At 45.9% G+C, this 17188-nt stretch overlaps 2 protein-coding genes across 4 annotated transcripts in view; one reads left to right on the top strand and one right to left on the bottom strand.

Moving 5' to 3' along the window:
* The window catches only part of NTPCR (nucleoside-triphosphatase, cancer-related), a 28740-nt gene extending 17889 nt beyond the window's left edge, over nucleotides 1-10851 (top strand). The window contains exons 4-6 of one of the 3 annotated variants that reach the window (XM_011997320.1): nucleotides 2067-2274; nucleotides 7167-7170; nucleotides 10204-10851. In XM_011997320.1, coding sequence (XP_011852710.1) covers nucleotides 2067-2274; nucleotides 7167-7170; nucleotides 10204-10246 — 255 coding nt within the window. In that variant the 3' untranslated portion in view covers nucleotides 10247-10851. Of the gene's footprint in view, nucleotides 1-2066; nucleotides 2277-7166; nucleotides 7171-8536; nucleotides 8896-10203 lie in introns of those variants that run through there. The other 2 variants (XM_011997319.1, XM_011997318.1) reach the window with 2 other exon arrangements.
* A 4718-nt stretch (nucleotides 10852-15569) lies between these two features.
* Nucleotides 15570-17188, bottom strand: part of PCNXL2 (pecanex-like 2 (Drosophila)) — a 345612-nt gene continuing 343993 nt past the window's right edge. The window contains exon 34 of the mRNA XM_011997321.1: nucleotides 15570-16596. Coding sequence (XP_011852711.1) covers nucleotides 16423-16596 — 174 coding nt within the window. The 3' untranslated portion in view covers nucleotides 15570-16422. The remainder of the gene's footprint in view (nucleotides 16597-17188) is intronic.

The raw sequence follows: 17188 nt of genomic DNA on the forward strand, positions 1-17188 counted from the left end.
AAATGTCCACAGTACTTGAGAACAGTCAGGTCAGTTGGAGTCGCATGCTCCCAGGAAGACAGAAGCCTTCCTGTACAGTTGTCTGCTTTTATTATCATAGACGGGTGGTTGATCGCTGTTTTATTTCTCACAAATATGGCGTTCGTTTTTGGAGGAAAAACTTGGAATAAGTAGTGACTTACTTCATAGATGCTCTGCCCTTCCCCCCGACCCCACCAGTGGAGGCTGACATTGCCCCTTCCGCTCCCCACTTCTCAGCTCTGGGACATCGGTGAGTTCCTCAGGAAGGATGCAGATGAGGACAACCATGTACCTGCCCTAAGCGAGGAGACCAGGCATGTGTACAGATACACTTAATAGAGAGGCAAAAATGAAGCGTGTCAGAAACACGGAAGTGTGGAGATTATTCAGACCTCTCTTGGGTGATTACAGTGGACTCCTTCTTGATCTTTTAGCTAATAAAATGAGTGGAAAAATATTTCATAAGTGTACAATATGCAGTAGGAAAATAGACTACCGCTTACTTAAAAGTCTGAAAAACACTGCTCTACTGCTTGTGTGCAATCACAACTGGGGTTTAGACACCCACTGTCTTATATTGTGTATTCCAAAAGGAGTCTAACATGTGTTTCTGACTCCACAGCCAGCAGTCTTTCTAGCACAACTTGTGATCCTCCCTGGCTTAGACTCTTTCGGCTGTGGGAGAAGATTCCCACCTCTGTGTGTGCCATGGAAGGCTTTTAGGATCTGGGCCCGCAGCCCCGTCTGTCACTGGCTGTCCCTGGTTGCCACTGATCCCTACCACCAGCCACACTGTACCATACGGTCCTTAGGCTTTTGGAATTTGAACAAAATCTAGCTTAACTCATACGTGCCCTCTGGGACTGTATTGCTGTCATCGTTTAAGGAATCAGAACTGTAGTGAAGAGTACTTTGTAAATCAGCTTTACATACAGTTTTCAAAATAATCATGCATACAAACATATATAAGGTGTATTTGTCATTCACCATTCATTGAAGTGTTTATTATGTTTATTATGTCCTGTTGTGTCCCTCCCAGGGAAGAATCAACCAAAGTCCTATCTGCTTTCTCTAGGAAGGCTTTCTATAGAGGACATGTGTATTATATGTTGCTATGGAACAAGTTATTTCAAAATTTAGCAGCTTAAAATGACAAGCGCATTATTGTACACAGTATCTGAGGATCAGGAATCCATGTACAGCTTAGCTGGGGTTCTGAGGCTGCAGGCAAGCTGTTGGCTGGGGCTGTGGTCATCTGAGGCTTGACTAGGAGGGCCCTGCCTCTAAACTTGCTCATGTGGTTGCTGGTAGGTTCATTTCCTCTTGGCTGTTGGTCTGAGGCCTCAGTGCCTCATCACATGGACCTCACCGTCAGCTGCCTGAGTATCCTCACAGCATAACACATCTCTTCCCCCAGAGTGAGTGATTCGGGAGAGGGGATCCAAGACAGAGACCAAACTTTATGTACAACCAGAAAATAAGTGGCACCCAAATACCTCGATTTAAAAGAAATGAGACTGCAAGCATGGGAGCCTTTCGTGATAATAATGGCCTCTTTTTTCCATTGTGAGCCATATGAGATTCCCTACATGCTGGGGGGCTGATAACTGCTCTGGGCAGATGCTTGTGTGTTTCATGATCTGGTCCATAAGCATTGTTGGAAACAAGTGAAAATTAAAAGGAAACGAGTCTTGGCTAAAGGGGAAAAAAAAGTAAGTACAATTGCATCCTTTAGATCTCAGATTCTCTTTCTCATGACTTTATTCCAATTTACGTCCATTACTTCCTTGAACATCCCACTGGTAGCAGGCGTGGCTGCCAGCCACCAAGAGTCCTAATGATTCCCAGCTCCTGGGACTCCCCTTGTGCAGTCTCCTCCCTCACAGTACCAGGGTGGTCTGTGGGATGCTACGTCACTTTTTGAAATCCAGTAAAAAGGTTTCTGTCTTTTTTACCTCATTGGTGAGTGACTAGGGAGTGGGACCCTTGGGCCCTTTGGTTAATGTGACTCTGGTGTCCCAGTGAAAGTCTTTTGTCATTCTCAGGCTGACTGCAGCAGTGGTCCGGGGCAAAGAGTGTGTGTCATCGACGAGATTGGGAAGATGGAGCTCTTCAGTCAGCCTTTCATTCAAGCTGTGCGTCAGACGCTGTCTACCCCAGGGACTATAATCCTTGGCACAATCCCAGTTCCTAAAGGAAAGCCACTGGCTCTTGTAGAAGAAATCCGAAACAGAAAGGACGTGAAGGTGTTTAATGTGAGTACAGCCAGTCCTCCATAACCTGTGGAAATGGAGCAGATGATCTAAAATAGCAGATGGCTCTAAAATATATCTTTGGTTTTGAGTTACCATTTTTACCCTTCCATGCAGAAATATAGGTGAGTCTAATTTTCTAGAAATGTATAGAACTTAAATTATACCTCTACTTGATAAAAAACCAGACTCGCTTATGGGAGAGCCTCCTGACGGTCGCAGTTATTCTGGTTGCTTTTTTCTTCCATCTCCCCCACCAGACACTAGGACCTCTCTGGCATCAGAACTGCCTGAGCTAAGGTACTTGTTCTAAGCGTATTTCTTCTCAGATTAAAAGGCCAGGTTGGGATACAGAGGCAAATTTTTTTGTTTTAAAGGTTTCCCTTTTAAAGCTGACCCACTTCTGCTTGTGGGGAGAAGAGGCTGTGGATGCGTTTGGAGGCACAGCTTCCAGGTGCTGAAGAGCAGCACCGTCCAGTTGAACTTCCCGTAGTGAGGGAAATGTACTCTCTACATTGCTTAGAACAGTAGCGACTAGCCACATCTGGCTATTTAAATTTAATCACATTTAAATTGAATTATTTATTTAATCATTTAATAATCAAATTTAAATTGAATTAAACTTTCGGTTTCTCAGTCACTCTGACCACATGTAAGGTGCTCTGTGGCCTCGTGTGGCTGCTGCGTTCGCCAGTGCAGCTGTAGGGTCTGCTACTCAATGTGAGGCTTGCAGAATGGCAGCACAGGCATCACCAGGGAGTGGGCCTTGCCCTGGTCCAAGGAGTCACACTCCGGGGGATGGCCCCATGATCTCTCTTGGCAAGTTCTCCCGTGGTTTTTAGGTCTCCTGCACTCTGAGAAGCACTGCTATAGACCACATGTGAGAGATGAGGGGCTAGGGCTTGTTAACAAGTGGCAGTGTCTGGGCCAGTCGTAAGGGACTCATGGCATTGCTGGCACTTTATCGAAATTCTTGCCTTTCCTTCCCTGTTGTCTCTCTGTTTTCCTCTCAGTCAGATACTGCCTCTCCCCCACCCCTGCCCTTAGTTTATTTGAGTCAGTGATAGCTGTGCTCTTGGCTGAGCTCTGCTCACACGCCTCACTCCCCACCCCTAGTTGAAAAGCTCCCTGGCCCTGCAAGTGCCAAGTGAACAAGTCAGGCAGGCAGGGCCACTCCTATCAGGGGGAGTGGAGAGTGAGTACCTGGGAGCACCTTCCATCATGATCATTTTCATCACTGAGTAAAATGTCACCTTGGCCCACTGGCCCAAGTGGCGGTATCCACATGTTGCCACCAAAGAATCCTAGAGTGTGGCGGTAAACAACCATTAAGGTTAGACCAGCCAGACTTGGAGAAATATGTGCACTTCTTCATTTATTTATTTATTCATTCATTTGGTCAATAGCGATTGAGCACCTACTGTGTGCTAGGTGTCATTCTAAGTCTTGGGATACTGTGGTGAACGAGACTGACCAGGTCCCTCCTCTCATGGAGCTTACATTTGAGTGGAGGAGCTGGATACCAAAAATGTGAACAGACAAGTTAAGCAATTTCAGATACTGATAAAAGCAAAAATAAAGAAACCAGGCAATGTGGTAGTTGGGGGCAGGAGTAGCAAGGGTGATCAGGGAAGGTCTCTTCAAGGAGGTGGCATTTGAGAGCCCTGAAAAGTCTTTGGGGTTCTTCAGAGTTTCATGTCGTCTTCTCTTACTTTACATTTTTGGTTGTGATTATAGAGTTCCGTGGAAATCGAGGCAATGAAAGATCATGAAAGAAAATTAGTTTTCAGGTCAGATAGCTTCTAGGCTGGAAGACTGGGAAATAGCTAATGTTAGACTCCAGGAATTGGCTAGCTCTACAAACTAATCTCACCTAACAGTCCTAAGGAGGGATTGAAGGGAGCTGAATGTGATGCCCAGAAATAAACTTTGTGTCTTAGGATCATACCACATTTCTTCCTCTCTTTGAGACTCAAAATTATTCTCCAGGCAAGATAATCATTGCTTCTAATGATCTGTAAATAAAACAATTAGCTTTGAGTTAATTAAGTAAGAGATAGGGGCTGACAAACCCTGTTATTTTTTTGTTGCTTTGGGGTTTGTGTGGTCCTTCTGTTCCAGTTTTATTTATTTTTTTTATTTAGCTTATTTTTTTAAGGGAGAGGGACAGAGTCTTGCTCTGTTGCCCAGAGTAATCTGTGCTGGATTACAGGTGTGAGCTACTGTGCCTTGCCTTTTCCAGTTTTATAAATCAAGAACCTCATTTTCTATTTTTCTGAGACAAGGTTAGTCTCTGTCGCCCGTGCTGGAGTGCAGTGGCATGCTCTTGGCTCGCTGCATGCTCTTGGCTCGCAGCATCCTCTGCCTCCTAGGCTGAAGCCATCCTCCACTTCACCCTCCCAAAAAGCTGGGACTACAGGCATGTGCCACCACACCTGGCTCATTTTTGCATTTTTTGTAGAGATGAGGTTTCACCATGTGGCCCAGGGTGATCTCAAATTCATGAGCTGAAACAATCCGCCTGCCTCAGCCTCCCAAAGTGTTGGAATTACAGGCATGAACCACTGTGCCTGGCCAAGAACCTCATTTTCTTTATCTGCAAACTTAGGAGTTGGATTAGATATATTTTTGGGTTCTTTCCATTGCTGACATACATGCAATAAAGTATCCGAATCCATTTTTGAGAGTGGCCTTCACATTCAGTACTTAGTCCATGGTTTAGGCACATGTGAGGCATGATCTCTGCCCTCAAGAAAAACAGACCGTGGGGCAATCAAAATCCAGGGGCAGGGAGGGGAGAGATCTGTGTGAGCAGTGGTAGTGGGGAGAGGTGTCCAAAGGAAGGGGTTCTTGAGTGGGCTCTTGAAGGAGGAAATGGGAAAAAGAAGGGAGAACTTTCCAGGTAAGAAAATGAGCTATGAAAAGGGATCAGAGGCAGCCTCCCCTTGCCGCCAGCTGAACATGCGTAGTGTGAAGATGAGACTGAGCTCAGGGGGAAATATACCACACAAATTAGTAATATTATCTAGACTTATTCTTCATAATGTTGGGTGAACAGAGTAGTTTCCAAAGAACGTGCGTAGTGTGAAGATAAGACTGAGCTCATGATATGGGGGAAATATTCTACGCGAATTAGTAATATTATCTAGACTTACTCTTCATAATGTTGGGTGAACAGAGTACTTTCCAAAAACACCTGAAAACTCTTCCAGTGTTAGACAAGATGGAGTAGACACACTTGTGTTTATTTTTCCTGCTAATTGCAGCCAGAAACCTTGGATGTTATTTATAATACAATCATAAGAAGACCTGAAAGGTGAGGAGAAAAAGTCTGACTGACTAGCAACCTAAGGACCTAAGAAACAACACAACAGACACAACTGAAAATCATTTGTCATGCCAAGGATCAGGAATACCTAAACCTGAGTGAGAAAAGGGCATCAGTAGATCTCAACAGCAAGATGACTCAGATAGTGGAATTATAGGGCAAGGATTTGAAAACAGCCATCATAAAAAATGCTTCATAAAATTACAGATACATACAGATACACATGAAACAAATGTAAAATAGTCTTAGCAAAGAACTGGAAAGTTTCAGCAAAAACCTAGAAGATAGAAGAATCAAGTGAAAATTTTAGAACTATAAAATACAATAGCCAAATAAAAAAGTCACTGATTGGGCTCATCAGCAGAATAGAGATGGCAGAAGAAAGAATCAGTGAACTTGAAGGTAGAACAATAGAAATTACCTGACAAAGAGCAGACTTAAAAGAAAAAAAAATGAACAAAATTAACAGTTTCTGGGACCTGTGGGACTATAACAAAAGGCGTGACATTCACGTCATTGTAGCACCAGGAGAGGAGTGTGGGGCTGAAAAAGTGTTTGAAGAAGTAATGGCTACATTTTTGTCATATTTGGCAAAAGACATAAACCTACATTTTCAGTGAACCCCAAGAGGATAAACTCAAATTCATGCCAAGACATACCATAGTCAAACTTCTGAAAATTAAAGTCTTGAAAGCAGTGAAAGGAAAGCAGTACCTTACCTATAGGGTAAAAACAATATGAGTGACAGCAGATTTCTCAGGAGAAACCACGAAGGCCAGAAGGAGGTGGTACAACATTTTCCAAGTGTCGAAGCAACTGTCGACTCTTAATTCTATAAGACATTCACAGATGAAGGAAAACTAAGGGAATTTGTTGTAATAGAACCGCTCTAAAAGAATGGCCAAAGGAAGTTCTCTTATCAGAAAGGAAATGGTAAAAGGAGACCTGGAACATCAGGAAGGAAGAAAGAACAATGGGAAGAGTAAAACTGTGAGTGTAGTGGGCTTCTCTTCCTCTGTTGAGTTTTCAAGAATTATGTTTGACAGTTGAGGCAAAACGATAACATTCTCTCATGTGTTAAAAAAAAAATAGCTGAAAAAAAGAAAAGAAAGAACAGTACCTAAGAAGGAAAATAAAATCTCACTGATACAACCTTTGGCACCTCCTATCACCTAGTAAAGCATCAGTAGAAGAAATTGGTGATGGAGTATTTTTATTCATCTATTCGGTAAATATTGAGCACCCACTGTATGTCAGGTACTGTTCTATTCACTGGAGTTGTAGCAATGAACAAAAGAGAGGGAGAACCAGACATCGTTTTATCAGTAACCCAGTCCTGCCATAACTCCCTCCCTCCCACTGTAATGGCATTAATCCATTCATGAGGGATTGCCTCATTCATGGGGGAATGCCCCCAGGACCTAACCACCCTTTAAAGGCCCCACCTCTATTTGCATGGGGGTTAAGTTTCCAACACATGAAATTTGGGGGACACAGTCAAATCATAGCAGGTGACTTACGGGTTCTTCGATAATTTGTTTTTCAGAACTCTAAGAGGTTATTACCATTGTATCCCATTGAGTTTTATCCCATTGAGTTTTATCCCATTGTATCCCAATGAGTGTGTCATTGATTGATTTTGCTGCCTTCTAGTTAATGTCATAACATTGACAATGTTATCAACAACTTTAGATCCTTTTCAAGCTGGCAGCTTCATAGTATGACTAAGCCTTTTGTTTAGACCATGGGGTGCACATGTTCTTGGCAGCAGTGAGTGGATATTATCTGGTCTTCCAGGCTGCTTGCATGCTACCTCACTGCCTTCTAACTTGTATGATATGATCAGTGGCTGTATGTCCTGCTCAGTCTCCCCTTCCCGCTTCTTGGTTGTTGAAGAAGTTGAGGTGGTGATATCACAAGTTTGGCTTCCCATCTGGTTGGCCTAGGTACTGCAAGAGATAGTACTTGACTGATCTGCTGGGCACAAATGCAATACGAGGTACTGGGTCCTGCTTATGTTCTGACTTTGACAGCCCCAAACCTGAAAACATGGATGAAACAGGCGGGGGAAGAAATGCCTCTTAGTATATAACTACGTGCAAGAAAGCAAAACAAAACCACAGGCATTTCCTTGAAACTGTGGGAAGGGCCCCCAACATTCCTAATAAGCAAGGGATTGGATCTGGAGGTCACAGGATGAATGAGATGTGGCTTCTGACCCCATGGAGCTCACAGTCTTATCTTGACTGTGCCCAGTATAAATTCTTACCAAGGGCCCTCCTACAGCCACTGGGCAGGTGCAGGGGTTCAGGTTCACTCAGCTTCCTTTCTTTCTCTTAAGGCTCCAGTGCAGAAAAAAAGAATGGTTGGGATTACCTTTTTCTTTCTGCAGTGTTCTTTATTTCCTTTTCCTGTTCCCAGCTCCCAGTTCCCTCTTCTAATTAGCCTCTCAGGAAAGACTTTCTACAACCAAAAGTCTGGCTGTTGAATAAAAAGTAGACTCGAATTTCACATAAGGCAAAGACTCCTGAGGCTGGCAGACGCTGTGATCCTCGTTCTTGCGTTTGGGAGTGTGCCTTCCTCATACAGGGAATATCATAACTGAATACTGTGGAGAGTTTCACATCAACCTCTTACTGCATAATTTTCAGAAGTAATCTTAGGGAAATCAAAGGGAGTATCAAAATATTAATATTGGAGTGTTTGTATTCTGCTCATTAATTTTCAAATTAATTTTTAATTTGTAATTGATATAATTGTACATATTTATGGGGTACAGTGTGATGTTTCAATGCATACATACACTGTATAATAATCAAATCAGGGTAATTTCCATATCTGTCACTTTAAATTATCATTTTTTGTGGTGATGACATTCAAAATCTTCTCTTGTAGCTATCTTGAAATATACACGACCTTGTTATTTGCTCTGTAGTCACCGTACTGTGTGATGGAAGACCAGAGCAAATTCTCCAACTGTGTGTCACCGTCCACTCTCACCGAGCCTGGCTGGTGAGAAGCTACTGCAATCACTGCTGAACTCAGAGTGGACGAAAAGGGCCCCCGTGGTGCCCACCTCTGTGTTGCCTCCTTTCTACCTCAGGTAGATTCCTTGGTTGCAAACAACAGGAATGGACTTCGGCTAATTTAAGTGAAAACAGCATCAAAAAGCCTTACAGGCTTTGGAGCTGTCCCGTGAAGCCGAAGGAGAAGCTGACTGTCCTCATTTCAAGTGGAGCCAGAGGTGCCCGGGATTGACGCAGCCAGGACCAGTGGAAATGGGATCGGCTTCCGGCTGCGTGAGCTCACTCCTCTTGGGGTGCAGATCTCAGAGAGGTTGCCAGGGCCTGGCTTGCCCACTTGTTGGCTGGGGGCAAGTTTCCTAGACCGGGCAGTCTCCGAAAGACAATCAGAGCACTCTTCCAAGAAGGGTGAGCAGACACCAGGAAGCAGAATTGACGAGGTCCGCTCTGCATCTCCTCCTCGGACATGTATTGGCACCTACTGTATGCCAGGCCCCCTCTTCAGATACAACCACCCTGAACCTCAGAAGGCTTCCAGATGCACTCCCCATTCTTACCAGGAACCTTGGCTCAGCTCCTTCTCCGTGGCTCACCTGTTGAAATTACGTCCAGGCATAAGCAGCCCTGGAAGACTTTCCTGCCCCTGACCCCTACACACGCCCCTGTTCCTGCCCCCCCCCCCCCGAGACTCCTTCATTGTCCTCGTGCATGCCTGTCCCGCCCTGGTCTGCGAGCTCCATGAGGTCAGGGTCCTTACCTGTGGTACTTCTCTATTCGCGTCTCCGTGCCTGGCTGCTGCTTGCCCTTCCACCCAATCAGCGTGTGTGGAGCGGATGGATATTATATGGGCCAAGCAGGAAGGCGCCACGATGGGAGCAGAGATGGCCCTTCCTTCACGCTGGGGCACTCGGGGTGGTGTGGTAGTGAAAGAAAAATAAACAGATCATCGGGTAAAACTCCGGCGAACTCTGTTGCTTTTGTTTGTTTTGGTAATGGTGTAAGTGATGGAGAACACACTGCGGTCAGGAGGCCTGAGTCACAGTCTCTACGGAGGCACCCTCACTTCTCTGGCTTTCCCACTTCTCCATCTTTCAAATGAGCACTTGAAGTTTGTGGAGAGGCGAGTAGATGACTGAGCATCCCAGAATTCTGGGTGCTTCGCTGCTGCTCTGCTGGCTGCTCTCCCGGGCCCCGCTGGCTCCCAGGCTCTCCTCCTCGCTTCACTCCGACAGTTCAGTTCCTTCCATTCAGGACAGGTCATGCTCAGGCGTCCTGCCCGGTCCTGCGTGCCCATCACCTGTCCCGGTATGCCTCATAGGGCTCACTTCACAGCTCTCCCCATGGTTGGCTGAAATCTGTCTGGGATCCAAACCCACTTTGACTTTTCGAGCTGTCACTTGGCAGAAGCTGATGCTGGGACTCAGTGATACCTGTCCTGTTTCTGAGTGCTCCTGAGGAGCTGGGCCTCCTCCCTGGGTGACAAAACATACCTCACCCTCTCCCAGCCTCCCAGGCTTTTCTTTAAGACTGAAGAAGAGGAAAGGAGCTCTGAAGCCTGCTCTCTCGCTTCTTCCCACAGGTCACCAAGGAAAACAGAAACCACCTTCTGCCAGATATCGTGACGTGTGTGCAGAGCAGCAGGAAGTGAAGACACGTGCGTTCCTGCCTCCCTTGAAGGAGTGCCCAGTTCAAGAGGAGCCCAGTGGAGCCCTCCTGTCGAGGCTGTATGCCTATGGGGTTATGGAACCTTGTGGGCTTTTCTAGAGAAAACTCAACAGCTGTTTTCCATAAAATGTTTAAAAGATCAAATTAGCCTTAATGCTGGATTGTCTGTACAAGATGAACAATCCATTGTGGCTTATTTATGCTTAAAGATTTCTCGTTTATTTCCTCTTGCAGTCATGCACATGATTTGGGTAAATTATGAGATGAGAAATGGTTTTCAGAGTATTAGATGGAATTCGCCCCTGTTGAAGTTTATAAATGTGTTCAGGGGAAGGGGGAGGAAAGAGTTCACTGCCTAATCAGTTTTGCATGTCATGAAAATTAAATTCCTCTCCAGGTGTAGCTTCAGTCTCATGCAACTTAAAGTGATAACAGTTAATTTGATTTTTTAAAAAATATTATTCCAAAAGAAAACCATTTTAGGTTATCTCTGCCAGCTCTTACTGTTCGTTTCCTTACTGCTTAGTAAATATAAAAATAAATCTGATGGTTTCAGACAGGAGGCATTGTGTGGGAGGAATACACAACCTTTAGAAGTGTTGATAGCATCTGATATTCAGCCGACCAAATGACAAGAGCTCAGGCCCACAGGTTTGCACAAGAGCACTGCTTTGCCTTAGTTTACTCGGGAGCAATTTTGAATCTTTCTATGCCTAGTTTCCCTTCCAGAAAAGCAGGGAGTGACTGTCATCTCAGGAGAGTGATGTCACAACCACGGAAGGAAACTGTCAACCATTCCACACAACTGCGGAGAGTGCCTAGTGCCAGGGGCTGGGCTTTTCAGGAATAATGGTGTAGAAATGTGGAGCTCAGCCCACAACAGGGGTACTATAAAAATAAAGTAGGCAAGTAGAAAAGACCACTGAAACCCCAGAATTGATAGAGGATAAAAACTTCCCTCCAAGTGGTGGATGGTAGTGGAGTGATAAACAGTTCAGTGTTTTTAGGTCATTTTTGGTGAAGATCTATGAATTTCCAGGATTTTTTAAAACAAATTAGCATTGGCTACAAACCCACTGGCATAAGCGGCAGTGTGCTTTCTCTCTAACTGTGGACAAGTCGGGCATGTGGGGGGTGAGGTGCCCTGGGCTGGGCCTGGGGCACAGTGAATGGGGCAGAGGCACTCGCATGGAAACCATAATGGCGCGCAGCCCAAGACTGGCTCCTCCATCAGTGTCTTTCCTCAGCGCTTTTCTTCCAAGGTAGCTTTGTGAAGCTTGACCTGGACTTGCCTAGCCTTGGAGGGACCACAACAGGAAGGCCTAATAGATTATGAACTAATCCCTCAAAAAGGGCTACTTGCCCAGTAGAAGGAAATGGGCATCTCCCTCCGCGGTCCCTGCCTGGCGGGGCTGTTCAGGGAGACTGAGTTCTGAGCTCAGGAAGTCTGGCAGGCTGGCTGTGACTTCCAGCCACCATCACCAGGACAGGAGGATTACTGAACACCAGTGTGGGCTGCATGCCTCAGTGGGCCAGGAGGGGCACGGCCTCTGAGATGGGTAGAGGCTTCCTACAGAGGCCTGGGAACCTGATCCTGGCCATAAATCTGAAAGCACCACAGCCCTCAGGAGAACCGAGAGAGAGAGGCAGGCTGGGAAAATGTCATCAGTGTGCACCCAGGCCTGGTGGGGCTGGTCTGCCCCAGCTGGAGTGAGACTCCATCAAGACGGAGCCTTTCCTGGCACCCCTGGGAGGCCGTTCTGCGTTTCTGCCCTTCATGCCTCTGAAATACCAGGGGCCATGTTCTTTCTGGTGCTTGTCCTTTTGAGCTCGGGGCCATGTTCTTTCTGGTGCTTGTCCTTTTGAGCTCGGTGTTTCAGTCATGTCTGTTTTGTAGACTTTGATTTTGTCTTAAATGAGAAAGCAAGCTGGTGAAGGTTATTTCCAAGTTAAATAGCTAGTCTGAGGGGCTTATCACTGCAGCCAATTGTGCTTATGTGGGGGTAGGAGTGTCACTGCCTACTTGAAAGTATCCAGTTGTGTGGAACAGATTCAGGGTGGCCCCTAGCACTTGGGGCTGCGGGATCTTCTGCACACTTAACCTTTAATGGTAAAGACACAAGCTTGGAGTGTTTAAGTGGTTCGTTCAAGAGCATGGTGATAGTGGTGACAAAGGGGATTTGAACCCACGTCTACGTGGCTCCAGAGTTCACTCTTTCATTGCTCCCGCAAGTCCTTCTTGAGGCTTTAGTGTTTTTAGTGCATTTTGTGCCCCTAGACTCAGAGTTGACATTTAGCAGATAAATTGCTGTGAATCCAAAGAACGTTTAGTGTCTCTTGTGGCGAGGTCCTGAAATGATTATTGTATTAGTCAAACAGAATGATCATGGAGCACGGATGGAGATGTCAGATGCAATCCCTGTATCGTAAGGCAATGAAATTTAATGAAGGATAAGATGAATTCACAAATAACTACAACTCAGGGCCAAACATGCACAGCCTGTATCAACAGTGTCATGCTGAGATTTAAAGGAAGAAGAGGTGCCGTGGCAGAACTCCACGTGTGACCGTCCCCTCCCTGCACATAGCCAGGATGAGAGGAGCAGAGCTGAGCGCCACCTCCCTGTCAGTGCCACGGCTGAGGTGAGGAGCTCTTGCTGGATGGTGGGGTGGGGGCGGCAGGGCAGATTGAAGTCAGGGATTCTGTTATACCTGGGTTTGGAATGCCTCCTATTCAAACAAAGAAAAATATCTAACAGATGGTTGGATGTGCGTCTCAAGGAAAAATTCACTCTGAAAAGCACAGAATTCACGTATATTGCTTGTGTGAATAGTCTCAGCTAGAATAACAAAGTCAGATGGGAGGACTCAGGACTGATTGGAAGAATGGTTTACTAAATCGTTCTTTCCTTTTCCTCCTTAGCAGATCATACCGCCAGCTGCTTAACCCACAATAGTTTAAAAAATTGTTTATTCTTACCTCTGAGTGAAGGTAAGCACATTCAGGGAGATGGGCGAGTCTTTTCAATGGATAGAGTGTCATCTCTGATGATCAGCCCCGACAGGGAGAGATCCTAGTAAAGCTGCTAGTTCAGGCACCCAGTTCCCAGCCCTCCAGTTATCAAGGGGGTGGGAAGGCTGGTGGCTGGAAAACGTGGAACAAACCTGCTCCTCTTCTTTTCCTGCCAATTTCCGTGTTTGTAGAAAGTTGTGTCTGTGTATCGCACCTGTGTGTGTGCTGGTGGCAGATGCTTGTGTAGCACAGTGACTTGGAACAAAACAGCATGGCTGATGAGGCTGAAGGCGGGTGGGCTAAGTAAACAGGCATTGCATTGCACATTTTGTGGGCAAAGAAGTTGAAGCATCGCATGATTTTAACATATTACTTGCCAGATGATTTCAACACATAGTGCAGAATTTAGAATCAATAATGCCAAATTGGCCACGTGATTTATATAAAACCAAGTGCTATGGTTTTTATATTATCTTTAGAGGAGAAACCATTTTGATCTGTGTCCAAATAACTTATTTTATTTTATTTTATTTTATTTTTGAGATGGAGTCTCACTCTGTCACTTGAACTGGAGTGCAGTGGTGCAATCTTGGCTCACTGCAACCTCTGCCTCCTGGGTTCAAGCGAATTCTCCTGCCTCAACCTCCTGAGTAGCTGGGATTACAGGCATCTGCCACTACGCCAGCTAATTTTTTTGTAGTTTTAGTAGAGACAGGGTTTCACCATGTTGGCCAAGCTGGTCTCGAACTCCTGACCTCGTGATTTGCCCGCCTCGGCCTCCAAAAGTGCTGGGATTGCAGGTGTAAGCCACCGCGCCCGGCCTCCAAGTAACTCTTGAGATAGAAAATAACTCATTAGCTATATACGGGCAGAACATTTGAACAACTCATTAGCTATATACTGGCAGAACATTTGAACAACTCTAGCAAGAACTGTCAGTTTAGGGATGCCGCCTCTAAATGGGGGCTTACAATATAACATTTTGCAGGAAGTCCTTTCTGATTGATACACAGCTGCCTAGATGAAGGACCAGTTAACAATTTCATGAGTTGTAAATATAAAAGTTGTGTACCACAATAAAAAAGAAAAAGAAGTATGGCTGCATTGTTGATGGCTGGCAAACAGCCCCCAAGAATCCTAGGGTGACTCCAACACTGCCACCTTTCCTCTGTGGGTGCGGTCGCCTGCGGATGCGAGTGTCTCTGCATCTGCGCCTCAGTATGCATACTCGAGATGCCCGCTCTCATAGACCGTGCAGAGCGTCACTGCATTCTTACCTGATTCATGTGGCCTTAGTGTTGTAGATACACTGTGTCACTTTCATCCTCCCTTCTCCCCAAAAAAGATGCCACAGAGAACGGTGAACTGGGATAAGCAATGAGCAGAATAACAGTTGAAGAAGCACCTCACAAACCTCCCCAGAGAAATGGGATGGAGGAGCGCCCAGGGTACTCTTGCCCTCTTGCCTGTGCTGCCATTTCCTTCCAGCCTGGGTTTCTAGCTCTTTTTGTGGAATGCTTTCTGTGTTTCCTATTTCTGGATGCCTAAGGAGTGGCCAGTCATACTCCTGGCTGACCACTGCCAGGCACTGTGGTTTTCCTCACTGAACTCAATGAGTCACCCTCCGTGGGGAGGCCACACTCAGCTCCAGTCCTGCCGTTTAGCCTTTGGGGCTTAGCTGTAAAGTTGCCCAAGAGGATTACAGGAGCTGCCAGCCAAGTTTAATTTGGCCACCTCAGAGAACTGCAGCAAGGCCCTACCAGCTTCCCATTAGACAAACAACTGCATTTAAATTAAATACAGTTTGCACCTCTAGGGAGTACTGGCCTGAAAATAATAGCATTCTGTCTCTGATTATAGAGTACACTTACTTTTATTGATTGCTGATTCTTAGTTTACCAAAAAAAAAAAAAATTATAAAAGCATTACCATTTACTTTCCAAGGGGTAAGAGATTCTCTACAATACCTTCCCCCAACCCTCTCCTCAAATGTCCAAATCCTAAATACTATGAAGAAATTTGTGTGACTGTTTAAAATTGAGTATTTCCTTCTAACTATTGTCTTTTGAAAACGGATGGTTCACCAGGCCAGTGATACTCTGTGGACTGCATTTTGGGACCTCTACCCCAGCAAGGATACAGGCTCCTCGGGGTCTTCAAGATGGGAAAAGTTGTCTCGGAATTTACCCAAATGTCGTTCTCACCATAAAAGATATACTTGTAGAAATGAGAAGCTTCAATATAACTCAAAACACTGGACACAGCAATAACTATAAACATTTTAATTTCAAAAACAAAGGTGTGTGCGAGTGTTGTGTGACACAGTAAGGGTTGCGGGGCTTGGAGAACAAGCACGCGTCCCTGGGAAGCCCGCAGGGTGCTGGCAGCCCGCAAATCGCTTAGACTACAGTGAGGGGCATTGTGTGACTCCGAGGGGGCGTTCCATGCACCGAATGGACTCAGTTTCTAAACTCACATCCTAATGTATCCTGGCTCTTCACAGAATACTGGAGACATGACTGCATGCACGATCACGGTTCTTGTTGTGAAGCTGCCACCATGTTACGCTTAACAGCTGCATGAATATTATAAAGAAATAGGGTTTTCCTGACACTTAGATTTAACCTTAATGCATCTAACCGGCTGATGGTATCAGACGTGCTGCTGTTCATTTATTTTTCATGGTAACAGTAACATATAAAGTGCCAATGATGTAACATGCAGTTGTCTTATTTTCATCAGGGCATTTGTTTCATGGCTCTGTTTAGTTGTTTTAAAATAGTAAATGGCTTTTGTTTGCGATTTCAGATTCTGGAACATGTGTGGTGCTGTCCGTGGTGCGCCGTTCTGGGCGGCGCTGTGCCTGGCGGGGAAGGTGTGCTGTGGCTTCTTTGTTGTTTTTTTGTTTCCCCATCATGTGAGGGTTTTTTTTTGTTGTTTGTTTGTTTGTTTTTTTCAAAAACCTGAGATGAGTTCTGTGTTCTGGAACAGCTCTCCTTTTCCACAGGAGGAGCCCCTCATGGATCGCAGTATTGGTTGGTTGTGATTTGGGGAGCACGAAGGAGAGCAATGCAGGTGGGAGCGGTGGGGACCCGGCCTCCCCGCCCGGTCGCATGCCCGTCACTGCTCGTCCGAGACACTTTGCTGCGAGGCCGTGTCGTCCAGGCCCATGTCCTCCTGGCTTGCTCTCCTGCAGACAACCCCGAGAGTCTCCGCCACAGCCTCAGCCGAACGTCGGTCACGAAGCTGCCCCTGCTCGGTGGCATCGGTGGGCTCACATGGCTCGGAGAGGTGCTTCCAAAGAGAAGAGAGAAGCAGTGAACAGCTCAGCAAATGTGCACTACCCACTTGTAACTGGCCTCACCCCACCCGTGCTGTGGGAGCTAAAGGCTAGTGCTGCCATATCCTTGAGGTCAGGTTCCAAAGTCAGGTCAAATGATGGAGGGCCAGCACGGTGGCTTCTGAGGACAGGACGGGCAACATCTGAGACACAGGGGCTCTGCGCATGGGCCTCTGGATGACTGCACTGGAAAGAGCGGCCCTGGGGGTAAAGGGCATTTGTGCGCCTGGCTTTCCAGCTGTGGTTCGTGTTACTTCCTGCACACTTAGCCTGTCATGCATGCTGAGTTCCAGCAGGCTTGACTCCAGGAGAACACGGAGGCCATTCTATTCTGGGGGCATGTGGTCTCAAGAGAATTGTCTGTTTTGGAGAGCCGGAAGGAGAATTTGACGAAATCGCAGAACTACACCCACAGACTGACTTTAACACAGATTGGGGCAGGGAGAAGGGTGATACTTTGTGCATTTTTATTGAGGAAATAAAGAAAAGGGAGGGGAAATATATTCTTTTAGTTATCTAACTAAGGTCAAACTCCTGAAGTAACCA

The sequence above is a fragment of the Mandrillus leucophaeus genome, unplaced genomic scaffold (genome assembly GCF_000951045.1).
Source record: "Mandrillus leucophaeus isolate KB7577 unplaced genomic scaffold, Mleu.le_1.0 Scaffold537, whole genome shotgun sequence".
Lineage (NCBI taxonomy): Eukaryota > Metazoa > Chordata > Mammalia > Primates > Cercopithecidae > Mandrillus > Mandrillus leucophaeus.